At 39.4% G+C, this 24,904-nt stretch overlaps 1 protein-coding gene across 1 annotated transcript in view; it reads right to left on the bottom strand.

Annotated features, from left to right (window-relative positions):
- Window positions 1–24,904, bottom strand: part of DCX (doublecortin) — a 138,543-nt gene that overhangs the window by 2,150 nt on the left and 111,489 nt on the right. The window contains exons 3-4 of the mRNA XM_036304129.1: window positions 23,194–23,296; window positions 20,872–20,994 (exon numbers count right to left, since the gene is read on the bottom strand). Of these exons, the coding sequence (XP_036160022.1) occupies window positions 20,872–20,994; window positions 23,194–23,296 (226 nt within the window). The remainder of the gene's footprint in view (window positions 1–20,871; window positions 20,995–23,193; window positions 23,297–24,904) is intronic.

Below are 24,904 nucleotides of genomic sequence, written 5' to 3'. Positions count from 1 at the left end.
GGAGGGAGAGAAAGAGAGGGGGGAAGAGAGAGAGAGAGAGAGAGAGAGAGAGAGAGAGAGAGAGAGAGAGAGAGAGAGAGAGAAAGAGAGAGAAGAGAGAAAATAAAAAAATCCAACAAGTTAAGCAGGATAATGACCTGAGAGTGTTGCTATTAGTCACACAGGTAAAGCATAAACTGTTGTATCATAAACAGTTCCTAAGGATATACTTCCTCTGCACCACTTATGGTAATGCTTCCCTAGATTCTGCAACCTGAATACCAACTATAGAAAGGAAATAGGCATCAGTGTGGTGGTTGCTGCATTTGTCCAAGTGCAAGTGGGCTGAAAAGTAGGGACTTAGATATCCACTATCTGGCTTTGCCTGTGTATTCACTCATCTCTCACCCACTCACTGAGAGACCTTTATCCCTGTCTGAGCTTCCTGGAAATAATTCATTCATTTAGCCAGTGGTTACAGGGTACTTTCTCTAAGCCAGACCAAGCACTATACATTGGGGTTTCAGAGATGAGTAAGTCATTTCCTGTGTGGACAAAGGAAAGAATACAGCAGGCTAAGTGCTATGACAAAGCCATGTAAGAGGTATTATTGGAGCCCAGAGGAGAGACTTTGAAATCAGGGGACTGGGAGGCAAACAAGAGGAGGCAACACCAGAAAAAAGTCTTGAAAATTACTCTGGAATACACAAATTTATAGAGACAGAAAGTAGATTAATGGTTGCCAGGATGGGTGGGGGAAGGAGGAGCTGGGGTGAAATAGAGAGTGTCTGCTAATAGTTGCAGTTTCTTTTAGGGGGATAAAGATGTTCTGACATTAAATAGTGGTTATTGTTGCACAACGCTGTGGCTGAACGAATACCATTGAATTGTACATTTTAAATGAGTGAATTGTTTGCTCTGTGATTGTATCTCAATAAAGTCATAAAAATGATGAATTGGAGCTAGTTAGACAGAGAGGCTAAAAATGGTATTCTAGACTTTAGAATTGCACCAATAGGGCCAAAGACATGCAGGTGTGAAAGAATACAGAATGTTTACAGAAGAGCAAGTAGCTCAAAATGACTGAGTCATAGGGTGCCAGCAGTGAGTTCTAAGAAATAAGACTGGGAGGAGGATAAAGGCCAAAGCCTGGGGGCTCTTTGTGATGCTTCATTTTTAGTTTGATTTGTAAAATAAATCTGGGAGTGATACCATCACATTTGCATTTTAAAACTATTACTCCAGTTGCTGTGGTAAGACTTGGATGGGGTGGGGTAGGGTAAGGTAAGGGTAGAAGCAGAGATGGGTTAGAAGACAATGCAGTAGTCCAAGTGAGAATCAGTGATGGCTTAAATGAAAGCACCAGTGAGGTAGAGAAAGGACATGGTGGAAGATAGAGACAGATAGGCCAGGCAAGCTTACAATATTATATTCACATACAATATAAGCCACCCAAAGAAGAACATGACCCATGCCAAACAGCACGGAGACTGGGGGTGCTAAGCTTAGTCAGGGTACTAGGCTTTCTGGTGAATAAAGGAGGCACTTCAATCATCATCCTCTATGAGATACACCTAACATGGTCACCAGAATAACAAGTACAAAGATCTATTGAGGATATTTGATTCCCAAAATAATGTAAGTGCCAAGAGAGCAAAGGGTTTTCCCTATTTTGTTAAATGTTGCATCCCAGTTACTGGAATAATGCCTGGCACAGAGTAGATGCTCAATAAATATCTAATGAACATTTTTTTCATTTTTAAATTAAATTTACTGAGGTGATCTTGGTTAATAAGGTCATATACGTTTCAAGTGTACATTTCTATGATTACATGATCTGTATATTGCATTGTGTGCCCACTTCCCAAAGTCAAATCATCTTCGGTCATCATATAGTTTTCCTCCTTCACTAACCTCTACCCTCTTCCCTTTGGTAATCACCATATTGTTGTTTGTGTCCATGAGTTTCATTTTTATATCCTACATATGAGTGAAATCATATGATTCTTGGCTTTTTCTGACCACCTTATTAGAATAATATTCTCAAGAAGCCACAGAGGGTCAAAGTATTCTCTGTGGAGCCACAGAGGGGCAAAGTAATCAGTTACTCTTAGGGAAAAGGAAGGAGTTACTGGACTACCTACACTGCATGAGGACCTCCCCAGCAGAACCTGTCCCCTAGTATTCAAGAGGGAGAGCAATCTTGGAGATCTGAGTAGACATAATCAAAGTCTCCCCAATAAGCCCAAACATCAGCCAGGAAGTCTAACAGATGTAGGTATTCCTAGGTAAGTTCTGACATTTTGTTCCACATGATTGCTGTATCCTTTGGCAACAACAGATTCTAGTTTCCCAGCATTTGTCAGCCATGCTACAAAGTGAAAACTATCTCTCCCCACCCCTTACATTCTTATCTAGCTGACAATGAACTTACCAATCTTACCAAAATGTGGAAAATTATTAACCACAGTACATCTACATGTGAGTCATTTTCCACCTATTGGCCACAGAGCTGCACACACAGGTTCTTTTGCAACTTCTAATTATTTTTTTCAATATCTTCTGAAACTCTCTCACCCCAAAATTTTAGGGCTTAATACATATTCCATCTATATGTTCATATGTCTCCCTGCCACCACCAACCCAAGCTAGACAATTTTAAGCTATCTATAGAGGACTTCATTTTGTCATCAACACTCAACAAGCGTTTTGGAAATCAGTTTTTAATCATTTAACTGCCACTCACTACATTGCTGAAAAATGCAGATACTTTCTCATATTTCCTGACGGAATGAAACCCAAACATGGACATTAGAGAAATGAGAAAATGTAGACATGCATCAGTTGAAGGAATGCCTACATTTACAAAGTAGGTAAAATATATTCATATATGCATTTCTTCTATGGGTTTCGTGTGAAAAACCTGGGAGAATGCCATTTGATATAGATTCTGAAGCCAGTTCATATAAATGTCAAGTAAAAGTACTAGCAGTATAAAAACATAAATGTGGTCTGCAAAACTGTGCATGGTCCTAAATGGGCAAATCCAAATGAAAGCCTGTCACAGTTCATTTTGAGAGTGGCTGAAAATAATACAACTGAATGATATCCCTCGTTTTATTTTATTATTTTTTACTAAAATCCTTCACTCTTGTCTCTGAGCTTCTATTTCTCAGCTGCAATTTGGAAATGCATTTGGGAAGTCTTTGCCCTCTTTTAGTTGTCTCTCTCTCCTTAGAACCACAGCATTGTTTCACTGTTGTCACCTTTTATTTACTTATAGTCCAAATTCTTTCACTCCTTTCTTCTCATTGTACTGTTAAAAATTTTTCCCCTCTACAGCAAGGTACTTTGTTTAAAAAATTCCCCCTCTACAACATCAGGAACTTTTCAATATTCTAAGCCAGCGGTTCTCAACCAGTGGGTTGCGACCCGTTTGGCGGGCCAATGACTCTTTCACAGGGGTCGCCTAAGACCATCCTGCATATCAGATATTTACATTATGATTCATAACAGTAGCAACATTACAGTTATGAAGTAGCAACGAAAATAATTTTATGGTTGGGTCACAACATGAGGAACTGTATTTAAAGGGCCAGAAGGTTGAGAACCACTGTGACCTAAGCCATCTTATCAATCTTACCAATAAAAGCCAGGATAGTCATTAATGTTTACTGAATGTCTATAATATGAGTGTCTGTCTTTTTCTCTGTTTACCAGTTTTTATCTCTATTTTCTTCTCTCTGTCTCTCTCTCCACATTTAGTTGTTTTATTTTTAGAAATAGTTCAACCATTTTTAATTTTTTAATATTTTTTATTTTTCAATTACAGTTGACATATAATACTATATTACTTTCAGGTGTATAACATAGCAATTAGACATTTATATAACTTATGAAGTGATTGCTCCAATAAATCTAGCACCCACCCTACATAATAAACATTTATTACAATTTTATTGATTATATTCCCTATGTTGTACTTTATATCCCCATAACTATTCTGTAACTACAAGATTTGCACTTTTTTTTTAAATATATTTTATTGAGTTTTTACAGAGAGGAAAGGAGAGAGATAGAGAGTTAGAAACATCGATGAGAGAGAAACATCGACCAGCTGCCTCCTGTATACTCCCCAATGGGGATGTGCCCGCAACCAAGGTACATGCCCTTGACCGGAATCGAACCTGGGACCTTTCAGTCCACAGGCCGACGCTCTATCCACTGAGCCAAACCGGTTTCGGCCAGATTTGCACTTCTTAATCCCTTCACTTTTTTCACCTAGTTCCCCAACCTTCCTCCCATCTGGCAACCTTAAAATGTTCTCTGTATCTATGGGACTGTTTCTGCTCTGCTTGTTCATTTATTTTGTTTTATAGATTCCACATATAAGTGAAATCATCTGGCATTTGTCTTTCTTTGACTTATTTCACTTAACATAATACCATCTAGGCCTATCCATGTTGTTACAGATGGTAAGATTTTATTATTTTTAATAACCATTTAATATCCCATTGTATATATGCAGCACTTCTTTATCCGTTCATTTCTTGATGGACACTTAGGTTGCTTCAATACCTTGGCTATCTATAATAATAAAAACATAATATGCTAATTAGACTGGACAGCCAAATGACCTTCTGGATGTCCTTCCAGATGACCTTCCAGATGAAGCTAGGGCTGCCAGGGTCGAGGTGCTTGCACGAATTTCATGCATTGGGCCTCTAGTGGTAAATAATGCTGCAATGAATATATGGATGCTTATGTCTTTTCAAGTTAGTGTTTTGGGTTTATTTAAATAAATACCCAGAAGTGGAATTGCTGAATCTACTTAGTCTCTTGTTATGGCATTTGTTTTAAAGTCTATTTTGTCTGGTATAAGTATTGCTACTCAGCCTTTTTGTTTGCTTGTCTACATTTTCATGAAATATCTTTTTCCATCCCTTTACTTTCATTCTATGTGTCTCTTCTATCTGAAGTCAGACTCTTATAGACCACATATGTAAGGGTTCTGTTTTCTTGTACATTTCTTGTACATATGTGTTTTGACTGGAGCGTTTAATCCTTTTGTATTTAAAGTAATTGTGGATAAAATGTAATTTATTACAATATTAATCATATTTTGACCTTTGTTTCTTTTTCTTCTTAAGGAAGACACTTTAACATTTCTTGTAATACTGGTTTTGTGGTGATTAACTGCTTTAACATTTTCTTATCTATGAAGCTCTTTATCTGACCTTCGATTCTAAATGACAGCTTTGCTGGGAAGAGTAATCTTGGTTGCAGATCCTTACTTTTCATCACTTTGAGTATTTCTTGCCACTCCCTTCTGGCCTGCAAAGTTTCTGTTGAGAAATCAGCTGACAGTATTATGGGATCGCTCTTGTAGGTAACTAACTGATTTTCTCTTGCTGCTTTTAAGACTCTATCATTGCCTTAATCCTTTGGCATTTTAATTATCATGTGTCTTAGTGTGACCTCTTTGGGTGCATCTGTGCTTCCTGGACTTCAATGTCTATTTCCTATATCAGGTTAAAGAAATTTTCCAGGATTATTTTTTTAAAATAGGTTTTCAATTTCTGCTCTCTTTCTTCCTCATCTGGCACCTCCATAATTCTAATGTTGGTATACTGTGAGGTTGTTCTGGAGGCTCCTTAAACTATCCTCATTTTTTAAATTCTTTTTTATTTGGCTCTTTCTGCTTCCTTCTCTTCCCAATGCTGATTGTTTTCCTCTGCTTCATCTTCTCTACTGGTGATTACCTGTAATGCATTCTTCATTTCAGTTAGTGTGTTCTTCATTTCTGACTAGTTCTTTTTTATGTTTTCTATCTCAATTTTTATGTTTCCTGCCTCTTTGCTGAAGTTCTCACTGAGATCATTGAGCATCCTTATAAGCAGTGTTTTGAATTTTGCATCTAGTAGATTGTTTGTCTTCACTTTGTTTAATTCTTTTTCTGGAGTTTTATTCAGTTCTTTTATTTGGGACATGTTTCTTTGTCTCCTCATTTTGTCTGCCTCCCTTTGCATATTTCAATTAATTAGGTGGAGTTGCTACATCTCCTAGTCTTTATAGATTGGCCTTATGTAATAGTCCTATAGGGCCGAGTGTCCCCATTCACTCAATCTGGGTGCTTTAAGTACAACTCCTTGTGGTCTGTGTGCACCCTCCTGTTATAGTTTAGTCTTGACTGTTGTTGTCACATAAATGGGAGATACTTAGTCACAGGCCCATCAGATTTGATAACTGGCTGCCCCACAGAAGAGGAGCTGTTATGCAGGGGCCCAACCCAGGCATTTGCCCTGATTGGGAATCAAACCTGTGACCTCTTGATTCCTGGGTTGACCCTCAACCACTGAGCAACAAGAGCTGGGTTCATCATGGGTTGTTTATATCCTTAGTTATAGGACTTCTGTTCAGATACATTTCAGGTGGTTTTAAATGATAGTTGTTCTGAAGTTTTGTTGTAATTTTGATGTGATTGTGGGTGTGAGTACCATGTTTACCTATCTGCTGTCTTGACTGGAAGCCAGTCATATTCTTACTTTTGATGGGGAAACAAGCTTCTTCCAGTTTAAGAGGTAGCAAATTTAGAATTTGAAGGTGGGTTTCTCTGAGTCCAACACCTATGTGTTTTTTGGGTTTGTTTTCAGGTTTTTTTTCTACATTACTCTTCCATTTTAAAATGAATTTCTTCTGGGACTCCTTCCTATGACAACTTTCTACTGAGGGTAAGAAAGGAGGGTGAAAAATTGTGGCAGAGAAAAGAGGAACAGGAAAAGGTGAAAGTAGACACCATCACTTACACATATCATTTTGGCTTTTGTCCTGCTTGATTTAGTTGACGTTAGAAAGTGATCAGCAAGATCTGTGAGTCACCAAAATGACTGGGGGCCATAAATAATACCATGAAACAATAGCAGACAGAGCAACCATCATGGCATGTAACTACCCTTATGCCACAGATCTCTCTGGGAGGATGTTATCTGTGCCATGTCTGTCACTCCCCTCAGCTTGCACCCCTCAGCTATGCAGCACAGTTGCCAAGCTTGGCCTAGCACAGTCTTGATTCACTAGATTCTCTGAATGATTATGTATGCCCTTGACTCAGTGCTCATCTTTAAATTCTTGGCTCCGTCAGAATGGAACAGTAGAAGCATAGACAAAAGATAGATGGTAAAGTAACTGGTCTGATTTACCTAGATTTATAGGGATTTAAATGTATGGGGAAGATGGATTCCCAAAAGTGAGGAATAGGTGGGGGAAGTCAGTTTCCACATAACAAGGACAGAGTCCAGTTTATTACATGAGAGGCCAAGGACAAAGTGTAGTCACCAGCCTGGCAGAGTTGATACTGATTTTCTAGAGTCTAGAATCTAGTCTATGAATTCCATTATCTGGAGGCTGGACTGATCCCTAGAAATTAAGATGAACTGCATACAAAGTGAATATAAGTAGCCTCAGGTGTGGTGATTAAAAAACTCTCTGGGCAACAAGTCTGAAAGGTCATTATACTTTCCGGCTTCATATTCACATGGCTAGAATGGCATAGGAAGGAAAGGGCCAGCTTGATATCTGCTTAACACCCAATTGTTGACTGGAGACCAAAGCGATTTAATACCCATTCACTTAGCTCTGGCTTTCCCTCCCATTTTAATCCTAACACTTGAGCTCAACTCAAAATCAAGCACACTGGTTTTGGTTTTATGTCTGTTTTGAAATATTGCTCACTGAAAGTAAGTCCAGTCTACTAAGAAAAGCCATGAAAATAATTCCAGAGCTGTCTTAATCATTACAGTTGTTTTTTTAACAATTGTTTTCAAAACATTTACCACATATACAAGAACTAGTGGCCAGTATTACTGGTATCCATTTAATCATAAGGGTATAGATCAGTGGTTCTCAACCTTGGCTGCACATTAGAATCACCTGGGAATCTTTTTAAAATCCTGATTTCTGGGCCTCATCCTCTGGAAATTCTGTTTCTTTGTTATGGAGTGGGGCCACAATATTAGTAACAAAGAAACAGAATTTCCGGAGGATGATGCCCAGAAATCAGGATTTTAAAAAGATTCCCAGGTCATTCTAATGTGAAGCCAAGGTTGAGAACCACTGGTATAGAGGCTTAAAGAGAGTAGGATTTGCTTAACTAGTATAAACCACTTCTTTTCAATGGATGGTGATTTGAGGGATTTGCTCACAGACTCATTTCAAAATTCCCTTAAGGCAGTGGTTCTCAGCCTTAGCTGCACATTAGAATCACCTGGGAATCTTTTTAAAATCCTGATTTCTGGGCCTCATCCTCCGGAAATTGTTTCTTTGTTACTAATGTTGTGGCCCCACCCCATAACAAAGAAACAGAATTTCCGGAGGATGAGGCCCAGAAATCAGGATTTTAAAAAGATTCCCAGGTGATTCTAATGTGCAGCCAAGGTTGAGAACCACTGCCTTAAGGTTAGTACCTCACATACCTCTCATTGTGACCTTTTAGTGATTGGTTCTCTGTCTTGTCTTCTCTAATTTCCTAATGCCTTTCAGAGGGAGATCTCAATACATAGTTCATCTACTTCCTCAGTTTTTCTCATATTGAGATGCTCTCAGTGTTCCTTCATTCCAGTCTAAAGATACCCTGTACTTTCCCTACATACACAAGGAGGGGTTTTTTTTTTCATGGAAGACCAACCAAGTAGAACCAAGGTGGTTTCAACTTATTTCAGAACAAGGCTTAGACAGAGCCTGTGGTTTTCACACATTCAATACAAAGAGGTGGTGAGCGTGATGTTTATATTGGTTTGGCTAATTGTTTCTGCTCAGTGGAAAAACTCCAAATATCCATAAATTAAGGAAGCAAGAATTGAGGGCACAGGGACAGTTCTTCACTAATTTGATCATATGGCTGGTTCTCAGGCCAAATTCAATCATAGCCTGTGAGATACTATAACTTGAATGTTAAATATATTCTCTACAGAGTTTTGGAGAGCATAGAATGAGTTCTTTAAATAAGGGAGAAAAGTCAGAGTCTTTCCTGTTGAAAAACTAAGATGTGTACCCATTCCAGCAATTTAACATATATCATTTTCCCTCAAGAAGAGAGCCACTGTAAGAAGGCTGGGCAAAGTCCAGGATTGCTTTCTCACAACATCTTTCTGATAGGGGTAGGAAGGAGGGAGAAAAGTTGTTTTCTCAAAATAAATGCTCAAATTTATTTCCTTTTGAAGGTGGTTCTGCTGAGAACATGTTTCAGGTGAATCAAGCCTTCTCACTACCAGTTTTATGGAGCAGGAACCAGAATAAACTGCACTGCTCTTAATTTGTGGAAAGATCACATGCTTTGGAATCAGTCAATATTTTAAATCCCGGCTTAACCATTTACTAGACGTGTGTCCTTGAGTATAACCTAACTCCTGAGAGTCTGTTTCCACATCTATAACATCTGAATAAAAAATAATGTGATCTCTATTATTGTTTTTGTTTGTTTGTTTGTTTGTTTTTGAGAATTACATGACTGACTATAATGCTTGGCCAAGTGTATTAGTACAAAGGAAAGTTTCAATAATGACACCTTCAATTGATATTACTAAGTCGACTACTAGAAATGGAAGGAATTGAGTAACTGTACAAAATATCAGCACTGAGTTAGGAAATCCCCTTCCACAATGGAAGATATATCAACCTATACTGGCTGAAGACTAACTCATTAGCTAGCAGTCAGGCATTAGAGGACTGACATTTTTCTCAGTGAAGACTATTACTTCTGGTTTTTGCATTGTATTGCTGTCCTCCCTCAAACACAGCCCTTGGCCCTCTGTTTGTCTCTCTTTTTACTCTCAGCAATACCATGGTGGGAAAGGGTGTCAATAAGTGCAGTGTGGAACCATTGAAGATTTTGTAGCAGATAAGTAACACAATGGAAATGGAGTTTTAGGACAAGAAATGTGGTGGCACCAGAACAGATGTTTGAAACAGAGATACTACTTAGGAGTCTATGAAATAATCCACATATCAGATGATTAGGGAAAGGAAGGAACTTTTGTGTGAGTAATGTGGAGATGTTTCAAAGGTTCAACAACAACAATGGCAGCAGTATATGGTGGACATGAGGAATTAAAGAGGGGGAAGAATCAAAGGTGCTGGGCCTGGAGAATAGAATAGAATTGAATCTATTGTGAGACAGGGAGCTGAGGAGAAGAAATCTGTTTAATTTTAAGACACATTGTATTTGGCTCCTATAAGCAGGATTGTTGGCTAAGCATTAATAACAAAGATATCTAGAAGGAAAATAGGGGCCAGAGACGTAGGTTTAACAGCCAACTCCCTATGCCCTGATATGTTATATTCACACCAACTATGTTCTATGTTCTGATTTCCCCACCATGCCTGAAATATTTATTTCCTTACAAATTGAAATATAACTCCCCAGAGTTCCAGTCAAGATGGTCGAGTATGTAAATGTTGTACTAGTCTCCTCCCACAACTACATCAAAATTACAACTAAGCTACACAACAAACATCATTCAATACCACCTGAAGTCTAGCTGAACAGAAATTCTACAACTAAGGACACGCAGAAGAAGCCATGAGGAGACTGGTAGAAGAAGCAGAGATGCTGAACAGGCTGATCCTACACCCATATGTGGCAGTTAAAAATCAGGAGGGATATCTCTGCTGCAGAGGCCCCCTGAGAAGTGAGAGGTCCCAGGCCCACGCCAGCTTTCCCAGCTCAGGATTCTAGAACTGGGAAGAGAAGATCCCATACTTATGGATGTAAAAACCATCAGAAATTGTGGCTGAGTGAGATGAAGGGCTTCTGGAATCCCAGGTGTTCCTCTTAAAAGGCACAGACCTACTGAGATTTACTTGTTCTGAGCTTCAGTGCTAGAATGACATCTCAAAAGGCACCAGGGACATACAGGAAGGAACTAAATATCTGGTTGAATTCAGGGAGAAGGCCGGAGGGGCAGCTTTCTCCCAGAAAGAAGTGCTGGCAGAAGCCATTGGTTTGTTTGTTTGTTTTGGTTTGGTTTTGGGTATTGTTTTTGTTGTTGTTGTTTTGTTTTTGTTTTTTTGCTGAGTTCCCCAACCCCCTGCAAGTTCAGGCAAGTAACATATCTGAGTCTCCATAAACTTGGCTAACAGACTTCCTGGTGATTCCCTGAGAACTTGCCCCACCCACTGTGTGGATGCACCCAAGCTGCTGCTACTGGCTTTTCCATACAAATGGCCTGTCTTGGCTCATGCTGTCGACTTTCCCAAAATCTCTCAGAGGTTCACAAACCCTAAACAAGCAGTATCTGGACTCAGCATGCTGGTACCTCTCCTAAGCAGCCCAAAGCTGGGCATTAAAGGCAGCTGGCCTCAATTAATAGGTTACCACTCCCAGGTACCTCCTAACCCAGCACAAGTGGCAACCATCTGCAGATCACTTTGTAGCTTATCTCAGGTGATCTCATTCAGGGCACTGGTAGTGACTGACTTTGGTCTGCACCTTCCAAGAGGCCCCAGACTGACATACCCACTGGTCAGCTTTAGATCACACCAGAGTACCACTCAACCATCTCCACAAATGCCGCACTCAAAGACCACCAGAGCCCTGCTAAAGTGAATCCTGCTCTGTAGGGTCAGCCTTTGCACATCAACCTCTCCAGTATAGTCATGGCCAGTCCTCACATCAAATCAGCCTGAGGCTCAATCCTTCCCATTGATGTGCCAACAGCAACCAAGGCTCAACTACAACAGGAGGGTACAAACAATCCACACAAAAGACACACCTGATGCACCCAGCAAAGGTGACCAATGAGGTTGTGCCAGTGGGCCCCGCAGGATACCTACTACATAAGACCATTCTATCGAAACTGGGAGACAAAGAAGCTTTAATACATAAAACCAAACACAGAAGAAGCCTAATTGAAAACCTAATTAAAGGCAGTCAAAATGAGGAGACAAAGACATGTTCCAAATAAAAGAACAAAACAAAACTACAGAAAAAGAACTAAATAAAATGGAGATAAGCAATCTACTAGATGAAGAGTTCAAAACAATGGTTATAAGGGTGCTAAATAATCTCAGTGAGAACTTCTATAAAGAGATAAGAAACATAAAATGGGGATAGAAAACATAAAATAGAACCAGTCAGAAATGAAGAATACACAAACTGAAATGAAGAATGCATTACAGGTAATCACCAGTAGAGAAGAAAAAGCAGAGGATAAAATCAGCAATTTGGATGAGAAGGAAGCAGAAAACACCAACTCAAAACAGCAAAAAGAAAAAAAAAAAGGAACCCCCTATAAATGAAGAAAGTTTAAGGGGCCTCTGGGACAACATCAAGAATATCAACATTTGCATCACAGGGGTACCAGAAAGAGAAGAGAGAGCACAAGGAATTGTAAACCTAATTAAAGAAATATTATGGAAAACTTTCTTAAACTGGCCAAGGAAATAGACTTACAGGTTCAGGAAGTGAAAAGAGTCCCAAATATGATGAACCCAAAGAGGCATCATAAAAAAATACATCATAAAAAAAAGATACATAAAATTCCAAAGGTTAAAAACAAAGAGAAAATATTAAAACCAGCAAAAGAAAAGTCGTTATTTACCTACAAGGGAGCTCCCATATTACAGCTGATTTCTCAACAGAAACTTTTTGCAAGAGGGATTGTCAAGAAATATTCAAAGTGATGAAAAGCAAGGACCTACAACCAAGATTACTTTACCCAGCAAAGCTATCATTTATAATGGAAGGAAAGGTAAAGAGCTTTCCAGACAAGACAAAGCTAAAGGAGTTCATCACCACCAAACCAGTATTAGGAGCTTATTTAAGAAGAAAAAAATTTATATATATATATATATATATATATATATATATATATATATATATTGCAATAACTATATATCTATTAACAAATACTTTAAATATAAATAGATTAAATGCTCTAATAAAAAATATAGGGTGACTGAATGGATAAAAAAATGACCCTTAAATATGTTGTCTATAAGAGACTCACTTCTAATCAAAAGAAACACAACGGCTAAGAGAAACGGCATGAAGAATGATATTTCACAAAAATGGAAATGAATTAAAAAAAAAAAACTAGGGTAGCAGTAGTTACACCATACAAAATAGACTTTAAAAACAAATGCCATAACAAGAGACTAAGAAGCATACAGTAATTCCACTCTGGGTATTTATACAAAGAAACCCAAAACATTAATTTGAGAAGACATATACAGTGGGGCCTTGACTTACTAGTGTCCCAACTAACGAGTTTTTCGAGATACGAGCTGTCTCTCGGCCGATTTTTTGCTTTGAGTGGCAAGCTAAAATTTGGGTTACGAGCCAGCTTCAGATACCCCACCGCTAGCTGGCGCAGCGAACGTCACAGTGAACGCCACAACATCAGCCCAGCATCACGTGTCTCACTCGTTCACTGTCGATTTGACATACGAGTAATTTGAGTTACCAGCTCCGTCATGGAACGAATTAAACTCGTAAGTCAAGGCCCCACTGTACATCCATATATTCATTATAGCATTATTTACAACTAGTGGCTCAGTGCACTAAATTCGTGCATTGGGGGGTGTCCCTCAGCCTGGCCTGCACCCTCTCCAATCTGGGACCCCTGGGGGATGTCCAACTGCCAGTTTAGGCCTGATCCCTGTAGGACATCCCTCTTGCAATCCGGGACCACTGGCTCCTAACCGCTCACCTGCCTGCCTGCCTGATTGCCCTTAACCACTCTGCCTGCCGGTCTGCTTGCCCCCAACTGCCCCCCCCCTGCTGGCCTTCTCACCCCCAACTGCCCCCCTTGCCAGCCTAATTGCCCCCAACTGCCCCCCACTGCCCGCCTACTCACCCCCAACTGCCCCTCTGCTGGCCTTCTTGCCCCCACTGCACCCCCTTGCCAGCCTGATCACCCCCAACTGCCCTCTCCTCCTTGCCTGATCACCCCTAACCACCTCTGCCTCAGCCCTGCCACTATGTCTTTGTCTGGAAGGACGTCTGGAAGGTCTCCTGGAAGGTCTCCCAGTCTAATTAGCATATTACCCTTTTATTAGTATAAATAGCCAATATATGGAAGCAAGCTAAGTGTCCATCACTATGTGAATGGATAAAGAAGTAGTGGTGCATATATACAATGGAATATGACTGAGTCATAATAAAGAACAAAATCTTGCCATCTGCAGCAACATGGATGGACCTAGAGAATATTGTACCAAGTGAAATAAGTCAAATAAAGACAAATGCCATATGATTTCACTTATATGTGGAATCTAAAAAAATAAATAACCAAAAAAACCAGAAACTGCTCTCCCCTGCTGGCCTGATCCCCCTAACTGCTCTCTCCTGCTGGCCTGATCCCCCTAACTGCTAGCCTGATCCCCCTAACTGCTCTCCCCTGCCAGCCTGATCGCCCCTAACTGCCTCTGCCTCGGCCCGACCACTGTGGCTTTGTCTGGAAGGACTCTGGAAGATGTCTGGTCTAATTAGCATATTACCCTTTTATTAGTATAGATTATTTGTAGAAAAAAATATTAAATTTATATGACTATTGGATCCACAAATAAATTATAAATTGCTTAGTGACAGGGAATTTGTCTTATCATTTCTTTTCTTCACAGCACCTAGTACTACTAGGTACACTATCCAAACTTCGGAGATTCAATTATATCTAAACCAAAATCCCAGGATGTGGCAGGTTGCTACAAGGGGATAGGTCAATATGATTACATCCTATGCCATGTGGGGTACTAAGTGTCCCCCATTATACTGCTTCATTCAACCATTTCATTAGTGGCTATTAAGTGACAATGGGAAAGTTGCCATAGATATAGAGCAGTTCTTCCATTTAAGCTAGACATAAGCTGTGGTTTTAGAAAGAATAATAATGGGGAGGGGAGAGGGGAAGTTGTTCTCTTCACATAGCTTTGCCAAGGGTACCACTTCCCTTTGGTGTGATAGTAGGGGAAATGATGGAATGTCCCACCCTCTACTCCCCACATCCTATGCCTGGAGTTTAGAGAAGATGGAACAAAGCAGAGAAACAAGAAACACCCAACAAAGAAGTTTCTTTTCACCATTCTGGAACTTCCACAGCCTGCCTCAGGTACACTGCAAGGATTGCCTTCCAGACCTTGGCTCTTAGGTACTAAATAGTTTTGTGACATTAGGAAGATCACAGATAATAAATCTCTTTATATTTTAGTTTCCCTATATAAAGAAATGGATTAATTATCCTTACCCAATCTAACTCATGGTGTTATCATGAGTGACAAATGAGGTGACAGATTTGGAAATATTTTGCAAAGCACAAAGCATTTAATTCATGTAGGAGATCATTATTTTGGGCCTCTCTTAGATGAAGAAGAAAAGCATAGGATTCTGTTGTCTAATATAGTATCCGTTAGTCACATGTGGCTATTGAACATTTGAAGTGTGGCTAGTTTGAACTGAGATATGCTATGAGTGTAATATACAACACAATTTCAAAGAATGTAAAATATTTTGTTAATAATTTCTTACATTGATTAAATGTTGAAATTTTAATATTTTGGACAAACTGAGTAAAATAAATATATTATCAAAACTAATTCCCCCTGTTTCTTCTTTGAACTTTCTAACTGCGGCTGCTAGAAAATGGAAAATAAGATACAAGGCTTGCATTTGTGATTTGTATCATATTCCTATTGGACAGACTGGTCGAGAGTCATATCCAGGAAGGTCAGAAGAACAATGACCTTCCATTTTAAGAACTCAAAGCAGTCTGTTCAGTGCAGAAGATAAAGACTCGCAAATATAATTCTCCCATGGACCCCTTCCAGCTCCCCCACCCCACATTGTTTTGTGTCCCTTGACTGCCCCTTTCAAAGTCTGTATATTTCAGCAGAGAAGCCATTCTTTCTCATACAGAAAAAAGTTGACTCTCAGGAACTGGTGCATATAGATTGGGGGAAGGGGGTTGGGACCATTGTAGCTATGATAATGATCATGACTTACTGTTGAAGAATAGTAAACTAATTATGACATTATAATTCACTCATCCTATCAGGGAAGGTAATTAGCTTCCTTAGAGGGAGAGAGAGAGAGAGAGAGAGAGAGAGAGAGAGAGAGAGAGAGAGAGAGAGAAAGAAGAAGAAGAAGAAGAAGAAGAAGAAGAAGAAGAAGAAGAAGAAGAAGAAGAAGAAGAAGAAGAAGAAGAAGAAGAAGAAGAAGAAGAAGAAGAAGAGAGAAGAGAAGAGAAGAAGAAGAAGAAGAGAGAAGAAGAAGAAGAAGAAGAAGAAGAAGAAGAAGAAGAAGAAGAAGAAGAAGAAGAAGAAGAAGAAGAAGAAGAAGAAGAAGAAGAAGAAGAGAAGAGAAGAGAAGAGAAGAGAAGAGAAGAGAAGAGAAGAGAAGAGAAGAAAGAAAGGAGAGAGGGATGGTAGGAGGGAAAGGAAAAGGGAGGAAGGAAGGAAGGAAGGAAGGAAGGAAGGAAGGAAGGAAGGAAGGAAGGAAGGAAGGAAGGGAGAGTAAAGATTCCTTCCCAGCAACTTTGTCCTTTTAATTTAATTCAATTGGAGCTAGTTGCATGAAGGGAAAAATTAGCACATTAATGGCAGAAATGGAAATAGACACACTAGAAATGTCTTCCTTTAGTTCTGAAGCCAGGCTCACCTCTCCTCCATCAAAATAGCAAGTCTTGGGTTAAAATGGCAAATGTGGCTGGCACTACACAAGTTTTCTTTAGAAATCCCATAGAAGCGAGCCTCCTGGGCTCAGATATTCTCTGCTGACCACAGTCCTTTGGCTTACTTTAAATACAGACATGGCTAACAGGACTTGGAGTCTGCGTCCATCATCTATGCCCAGTGAGAATGAGCTCCTTATAGCAATATAATAGTAAATCTTTCCTAAACTCCAATTCAGGACTTAACAACAGACATTCCATGTGGGGCAAACTCAGTATTGGCATAAGTAGATAGGGATTGAACTCAAAGGGAATAAAGTAGAAGGATTTTGATTTATTCAGAGGCAGAACAGGAAAGAGACAATTAAGTAGTAAGGAATAAGGATTCAAATTATGACGCAAATTACAGACCAAATAGCATCAATTTACTAAACCTCAAGTCAAACTGAACCTAGATATTAACTGAACCATGAATTGGACCAAATATATATATTTGAAAAATCAATCAAACTTGTTCAAACCAGAATCAAACCTATATATTTTCTAATGAACTAGAACATCAAAACATTCCTTTAACTGAAACTGAACTGAGCCAATGTTTCATTTGGTTTGAGTCCCTGTTAAAGAGGAACATTTTTTGCTTTCATTTGCCATCAAAGGAAGGTAGTTAAAATTCCTTGGAAGTGGCTTATCTTCCACAACTTTTAGTTATTCAGGTTAAATGAAGGAATGTGAATCCATCCACAAGTCCCAGATTCAAGACAGACTAACATAGAATGGAAACAGGGTGGTACTAACATATTCTAGAAAAAAAACAAAGCATATCAGACTTATCCAATGGTAATGTTCTTTGGTTAAATGTATATTAATCTACATATGTCCCTTACTATCAGCTCAGAAAATTCTTGACACTATGAAATAATTATTTCTTCTTAATGCCTGTAAGGGTAAATTTACACTAATGCAAAATTGTGCTGGCTATACCTCATCCTTCTGGTTCTATGATTCTGATTCAATGGAAGCTATTGTATAACTATGTAAAATCCAAACCTTATCTAAAATACTGTTTTGCCTGAGGTCATTTTGCCCCATGGAATGTTCACTGACTGGATTCTCTGAACTTGGCTCCAAACAAACTGCAATGTAATGGGCAAGGTTATATAACATAGATCATTTTACTCCTTGGGGCTGAAATCATGTGAAGGCCCTAGACCAGCGGTTCTCAACCTTCTGGCCCTTTAAATACAGTTCCTCATGTTGTGACCCAACCATAAAATTATTTTCGTTGCTACTTCATAACTGTAATGTTGCTACTGTTATGAATCATAATGTAAATATCTGATATGCAGGATGGTCTTAGACGACCCTGTGAAAGGGTCGTTTGACCGCCAAAGGGGTCGCGACCCACAGGTTGAGAACCACTGCCCTAGGCCATCATTTGAGATGAAGCCAAATGTTCTGGAAATTTCCAAGGATGCTGACTAGACTGGAGTTAAGCTTCACTTATGTTCATGAACTATCTGAAATGAAAATTTAAATTTTCACTACTGAGAACATCACTTGAGATTTTATATTTGTAGGGAAAGAGAATAGGGGCTGCTTGTAATTCTGAAATCTGTCAAGTAAAGTCCCCCTCTCCCTCTTCAAATTCGTTACTCTGTTTATTTTGTATGTGTGACTATATCCTCATTCCTTCCCTTTAGCAAGTGAGTTCTGAAGGAGCAAGAACATATCTTGCGAAAAAAGCTTGGGTTGGGATTTAGTATTACTCCTTTCAGTTTGACAAATATTAACTGAGTCCTTATGCATTCCTGTTCTGTCTCTAATATCTTGGAATCAGTGACATGAATTTTTTATAGAAGGGAAATTCTGTAGGTAGCATGCTGATGATCAATGATTTGACATGCTTAAATTGTGTTTAATTACAAGTGGTTGTGTTCATGTGTGCCGTGTAACACAATTGGATACAGTCTTCAAAGAAAACCCTTTTACTTCAAGCTGCTGCTTCCTCAGCATTTCTAACTCATGAGTTGTGTGCTAGTTTAAAAATAGGTTCATCAATTATTTGCTACTCCTCCCTGCAAGAGTTGGAACCTGATTCCTCTCTCCTTGAATGTAGGCTGGACTTAGCTATTGCTTCTAATGAATAGACTACAAAAGATGTGACAGCTTGGGGCTTTGTTCATTATCTTGAATCACTCAGTCTGGGTGAAGATCTTGCAAGAGCCATCTTGGAAGTGGATCCTACAGTCCCAGTTGAACCTTCAGATGACTACAATCCCAACGTACACCTTAACTACAACTACAGGAGAGATCCTGGGCCAGATAGGACCACCTAGATAAGCCACACAAAATTCATGACCCACAGAAACTGAGATAAAAATGTATATTTTTTAAGCCACTCAGATTTGGGGCAATTTGTTTCATAGCAAGAAATAAGTAATAATACAGGTTAGAAGGCTCAGAAATAACCAGTGATATTTCAAAAAAAATGATTGGCTAAGTGATTATTGCCAGACTTTATAATCTTGATAAAGTGTTTGAAATCATTTTTGCAAGACTTTGCTTAGAATATGTACAAACAATTTCATTTTCGATCCAAGTGTTAAAATCTAGGTCCTTGTAGTTTGAACAATATGAATTTGTTTAAATGGATTCATGTGCTATTCTGTAAACTTAACCAAAATATCACCAAACACATGCATTTTTATTCCTTCAGCAAACATTACCTAAATGCTTACTGCATCTCTAGCAACATGCCAGGTGAAAGAGGTGCTCTTATGTGTCTAATCATTCATAAGCGTTACCTGAGCATCTACTAGGGGCCAGGCACTGTGCTAGGCACTGAAGATACAAAAAGGAACGTGACACCTGGCTCTTGAGGGGCCCAGTATTTAGTTGGGGAAGTAAACAGGTAAATACATACTTTATGCATGCTATGATAATTCAGAGAACAGAACAACTATCTTTGTGAGGTACTGAAGGATGACTAGGCATTTTCAAGCAAAGAGTGGTTTACTAGAGGGGTGGCATTCCAGGTGCAGGGGAACAACATGTGCAAACATATGGAAGTATGGAAAGCCTAAAATGCCTCTTCACAGTTTAGTTCCTTCTTCCTGCAAACAAAGAGATGACTAGACTAGTGACATGCATATTTCTAGCATTGTGAGGCCAGCATGACAGGCCGGTTTTCTAGACTACAGGCATTTCAAGCCAAAAGGCTGCTTAAGCAAATTGAAGGAAAGAGAAAAGGTGCTTGTGCTTTCTGCTCCAAGGTTCTCAAGCTAGAATTATCCTGGTAATCCCTGAGCCTTGGGAGGATAATTGTGTGAGTTCCTCAGGACCATATGTTTTCCTTACCATGAACAACTCAAATTGTCTATACATGAGTCTATTAAGCTTCCAAACTCAGACTTCTGTGGCCTTTTGCCTTTTAGATCAGTGTCACTCAAACTGTCGGTATAAGACTTCGTACCAGAACATAAACCAACATATTCCTGCCTTCATCAGTAAAATCATGCTATGAAAAAAAGAGTCAGCTGAAGTAAATGGGTTGCTCAATGGCATGATTTACATTTGGCACAAGCTCCTAAACTCATCATAGAGTGATAAATTGTTCATGGGTTGTCAGGGATCCATAGACCACATTTTTTTTTTTTGATCACTTACTATCCACTAGATAAAATTCTATATGACAAATCTCTTTGTTTCATTTCAGAACCTGGCTTATATTTTCTTTTCTAATTTTGAGAATAATGCAATTTACCTTGTTTCTCTTTTTGTTTTGAATTCTATAAAGTTTAAAGTCAAATTTGAAGCTCAAATGCATCAATTATGTTGACACTTTTAGGTAGCATTTTTTAAATTCTTGTTTTTTTTCTGATTTTTTATTTCAAATTTATGTGTGACGGTTATTTCATTACTATGCTTTTGCTGGATGATGTCAAAGATGATGACGATGAAGACAACCACAACAATAAGCATTACAGTAAGCATGGAAATAGGCCAGATTTCTGGTTTGCATCCATTTGAGTAGAATCAGGGCCATGTGTGTGCCTCCATGATTCCAAACAAATTGAATTATTTAGACTCTGAATTCATACAATTGGTATCATGGAGACACAATGGTGTTCATGAGGGACTCATTCCTCTTCATGCAGGGGTACTGGCCTCTGTAAATGAAGTCATTATACACAGTTAAGAGAAGAACACTCACCGTCTTGGTCGTTACCTGAGTCAGCTGGAGACTTGCTCCGGCGCATGGGGCCAGGGCTCTTAGCTGAACTCTTCTGAGGTGTTGGGGATGCCTTTGGACCAGCTGTGGCTGAAGGGTTTCCTTTCATGACTCGGCATTCTGGTGGAAAAAGACACAGACAGCTTACTGGAGCTAGGGGAGGACCGAGGCTGAGCATATTAACAACCTCTGGAAGCTAGAATAACCAGCACAGGTTAAAGCACCAAATGGCTTAGGTCCAAAAGGTGATCCTCAGTTTTTTGAAAAAAATGATGTCTCTGGAGAGGGAGGCAGTGGATAAACTCTCAAAAGTCACCTGGGCTAAACCAGATGTTTACATCCCTGGATTATGGAAACAAGGGAAAGAGTTAAGAAGCAGATTGGATAGGTCATTAATTAACCCAATCATTTGTGGACAAGCCATTCATGTCTCAGAATAGCAACTGTTGACATAATTAATATCCTTGGAGAAGAGATTGCCAGCTTAAAGGTTGTAATCACACAGATGAAACATTTACGAGTAATTTAAACTTTATTGTTTATTTTTTTAAAACATATTCTATTGATTTTTTACAGAGAGGAAGGGAGAGAGATAGAGAGCCAGAAACATCGATGAGAGAGAAACATCGATCAGCTGCCTCCTGCACATCTCCTACTGGGGATATGCCCGCAACCCAGGCACACACCCCTGACCGGAATCGAACCTGGGACCCCTCAGTCCGCAGGCCGACGCTCTATCCACCGAGCCAAACCGGTTTCGGCAAACTTTATTGTTTATTACATGCCATGTATTGTGGTAGGCATATTTAGGATGTCATGTGATTTTATAAATAAGCACTACTACCACCACCACCTTGCATCTATAGAGTTTTTTTTTTTAGTTTAAATGCATGTATGTTATCATAACCCCCTCTGCTGATTTAATGAATAAACGGGCCAGCAGTGACTCTGCCATTACGAACTTGCAGAAAGCTAGTGGGTGTGTGGGAGAGTCTGCCAAATGTCCCTGCTACTGCACCAACCCCAGTTTTACATGTTTGGAGCACCCTTTCTATTTAGGTCACTCAGCACCTCTATTATGGCAATTTGGGACACTTATTGTGCTAATGTATTAGAAGGAGTATTATACTAATTTTACTGATAAGAATACAAAAAGCTTAAGCCTCTTGCTTAGGACCACAAAGCAAGAAAATAGCAGAACAAGCACTAGCAGCCAAGTCTTTTGAGTCCCAGTCTAGTGTTCTTCCCACTCTATTTTATAGATTTTCCAACCTTGTGCTGCTCAGAATAGAAATGAACAGCTTGGCAAAGGTTAGTTTTTTCTTTGAATACCTCCTCATCACCTTCTACTTAAAGATACATTGAAATATCATTTACCCAGAAAGAATAGTGGATCTTTTCTGGTAAATTAAGATTATTCTAGGAAACTCAATTAAGCAGAAAGCTCATTGTTGTTTTGGTTGATGAACTTCAATTATCACTGTCCAGAGCTGAAGATACAGAAGGTATAGGAAAATGGACATAGCCTGCAATTTGTTTAGCTATTTTATGGTCATTTGCCTCTTTTCAAAGGAAACAAAGTAGAAATGCCACCACTTTCAGAGTCCTTGTCATTTAAGTTGTTTGTAAAGTCTGCATTAGTACAACTCAGTTTGTTTTTCTCACACGTTACTCCTTATAAGTGGGAAATATCTTTTTTGAATGTGTCTTTCCATTAGGATCATATCCTAAACCTGATGTTGTGTGAGTTAAATTACATTAATTTACATCTGGAGCTTAGACACAGAAAAGGGAGATGGGCAGATGTTTCACCTCCTTCCTGAGATTAACAACCCTCTGGACTCTTGAGTCAAAATGCAGAGGGAATGGGGCAGCAACCAAGGTGATTAAAGGAGAAAGTTTTTATAGTAAGAAAACAGAGGGAAATCTAAGATAGAACCACCAACATGGGCCAAATAGCTAGAGGTGTTGACTAGAAAAAAAAATGCATGAATAGAATATCCAAGTTGACTCCAAATGTTCCTTACCATGGTCTGATTGTACCTGTCAGCCCATGTGACACAATATGGGGTTTAAGAAATATGTTCACTGTTGGGGTAGAGAGTGAGTCTTATTGAGTTTGGATGGTGGGTATCTGGGACATCCAATTAACCTTTCATTTAGTGACTCATGTTTCCAAAAATACCAGAGAAAGACTAACAATATTTTCCCTTTAGAGAGCATGAATGGATGTGCTCCAGGCCATATGAACCCATGGAAACCCTAAGGGATATAATGAGAGAGAACAACAGAGCAATAAAATCCTGTGACTGTGCTTACCATTTTCATCCAGAGAAAAGTCATCCTGAGCATAGCGAAATTTTTCAGGACCGCAGGCAATAAATACATCGTCATCACCAAAGAAATCATGGAGACAAGTTACCTATGGAGAAAGCAGAATCATTGGATTGTTATTTGATGGCCTTATGGCAATTAAATTTATACCATGTTGGCAGAGGGGGAAAAATCATATCTGAGCCATTATTTCTAGCCCCAGGGATCTTCTTTGTCTCAAAACACTAGGCTCAGAGTCTGTACACAGCCCCTAATGGGTAAAGATATACTGAGTGCCATTGCCTTTCCATTTTTCATGGTAGCCTTGTATCAAGAGTAACTTTGGAACCACGTCCAAATGGAATACCCCCCTCTTTACAAAAGTCAACAAGCATATGGCCTTACAAATGTTACCTTTCCTTAGAGACACAGAGATGACAGTAATCCTAGCCCAACTCTGGGGCCAATGGTCTGGGTCAAGTGTCTAGACCAGTGGTCGGCAAACTGCGGCTCGCAAGCCACATGCGGCTCTTTGGCCCCTTAAGTGTGGCTCTTCCTCAAAATACCACGTGCGGGCGCGCACGTACAGTGTGATTGAAACTTCGTGGCCCATGCGCAGAAGTCGGTATTTTGTGGAAGAGCCACACTCAAGGGGCCAAAGAGCTGCATGTGGCTCGTGAGCCGCAGTTTGCTGACCACTGGACTCTAGACCAAGGCAGGTAAGAAAGATCTTCGTAAGCATGTGGTGGAGAGGCTGTGACTGACTGAGAGGGGAAGGTTCCTCTCTTCATCATCTTCATTAGTCTTTAAACAAGGACATCAATTCTTAACTTCTTTGCCCACTCCCCAAATTGAACTTTTGTTGAAAATGGACCCAGAACCTGATCAAAGCCCAGAATACCATTCCTTCCTGACCACTTAAAATCTAATCAAGAGCAATGGAACCCCATAGGCTTGAGGTTCTGCTGGTAAAGACATATTCCCAGGATCTTTCCCACCCTCTAGTCCCCTATGCATTGCTGCTTGTCCAAAATAAAGAGACTTTATTCCCAACCTCTTTGCTGCATAAAGCAACAAGGGTCCCTGGGAAAGTATGGTGCTCCTTGCAGTCTCCCCAATTCTCAGCTTTCCTAATTACATCTGATAATTAGTTCAGCACACCAGGTAAAACCCAGGCGAAACCATGAAGTCAAAACATTCTTATCTCAATCTTTAGTTTGAAAGTGTTCAAAGCTTCTAATTGTTCTAAGCTACCCATTTAAGCTACCAGTAATGACTATCCAAAAGCACAGTGCTCACAAACTAACAATGGCTTGTTGGGTACACTATGTTACATTTGAAAAATGTTTATAATAATAATATTATTTTCCATCCCTGGCCTATTCAACTCCTGTTCCCTCAGCCAATATGATTTCAAGCCTTACACAAAGCAAAAGATGCATAAAGATTGTCCCCATTTTCTCAGCCTCCCAATAATCCAAGAGATGTTAAAAGAAAAGAAGGAGACTTGGAGAACTGTCAGGGTTGCTCCTATCAAGCTTCTTCTAACCCTAAATTCTGACCTCATCAAATAATATAAATCCTTCTTTAGTCCTTTATCTCACTCATTCATTCATTCCACAATCATGTAATGATAATCAGAACTACCATTAATTGAATGCTTACTCTGTGACAGGAACTCTGTTAAGTACTTCTAAATTTGTCACCTCATTTTACT

The sequence above is a fragment of the Myotis myotis genome, unplaced genomic scaffold (assembly GCF_014108235.1).
Source record: "Myotis myotis isolate mMyoMyo1 unplaced genomic scaffold, mMyoMyo1.p scaffold_m19_p_4, whole genome shotgun sequence".
NCBI classification, from domain to species: Eukaryota; Metazoa; Chordata; class Mammalia; order Chiroptera; family Vespertilionidae; genus Myotis; species Myotis myotis.
The sequence above is the reverse complement of the archived record's forward strand: the minus strand, read 5'-3'. Positions and strand labels throughout refer to the sequence as shown.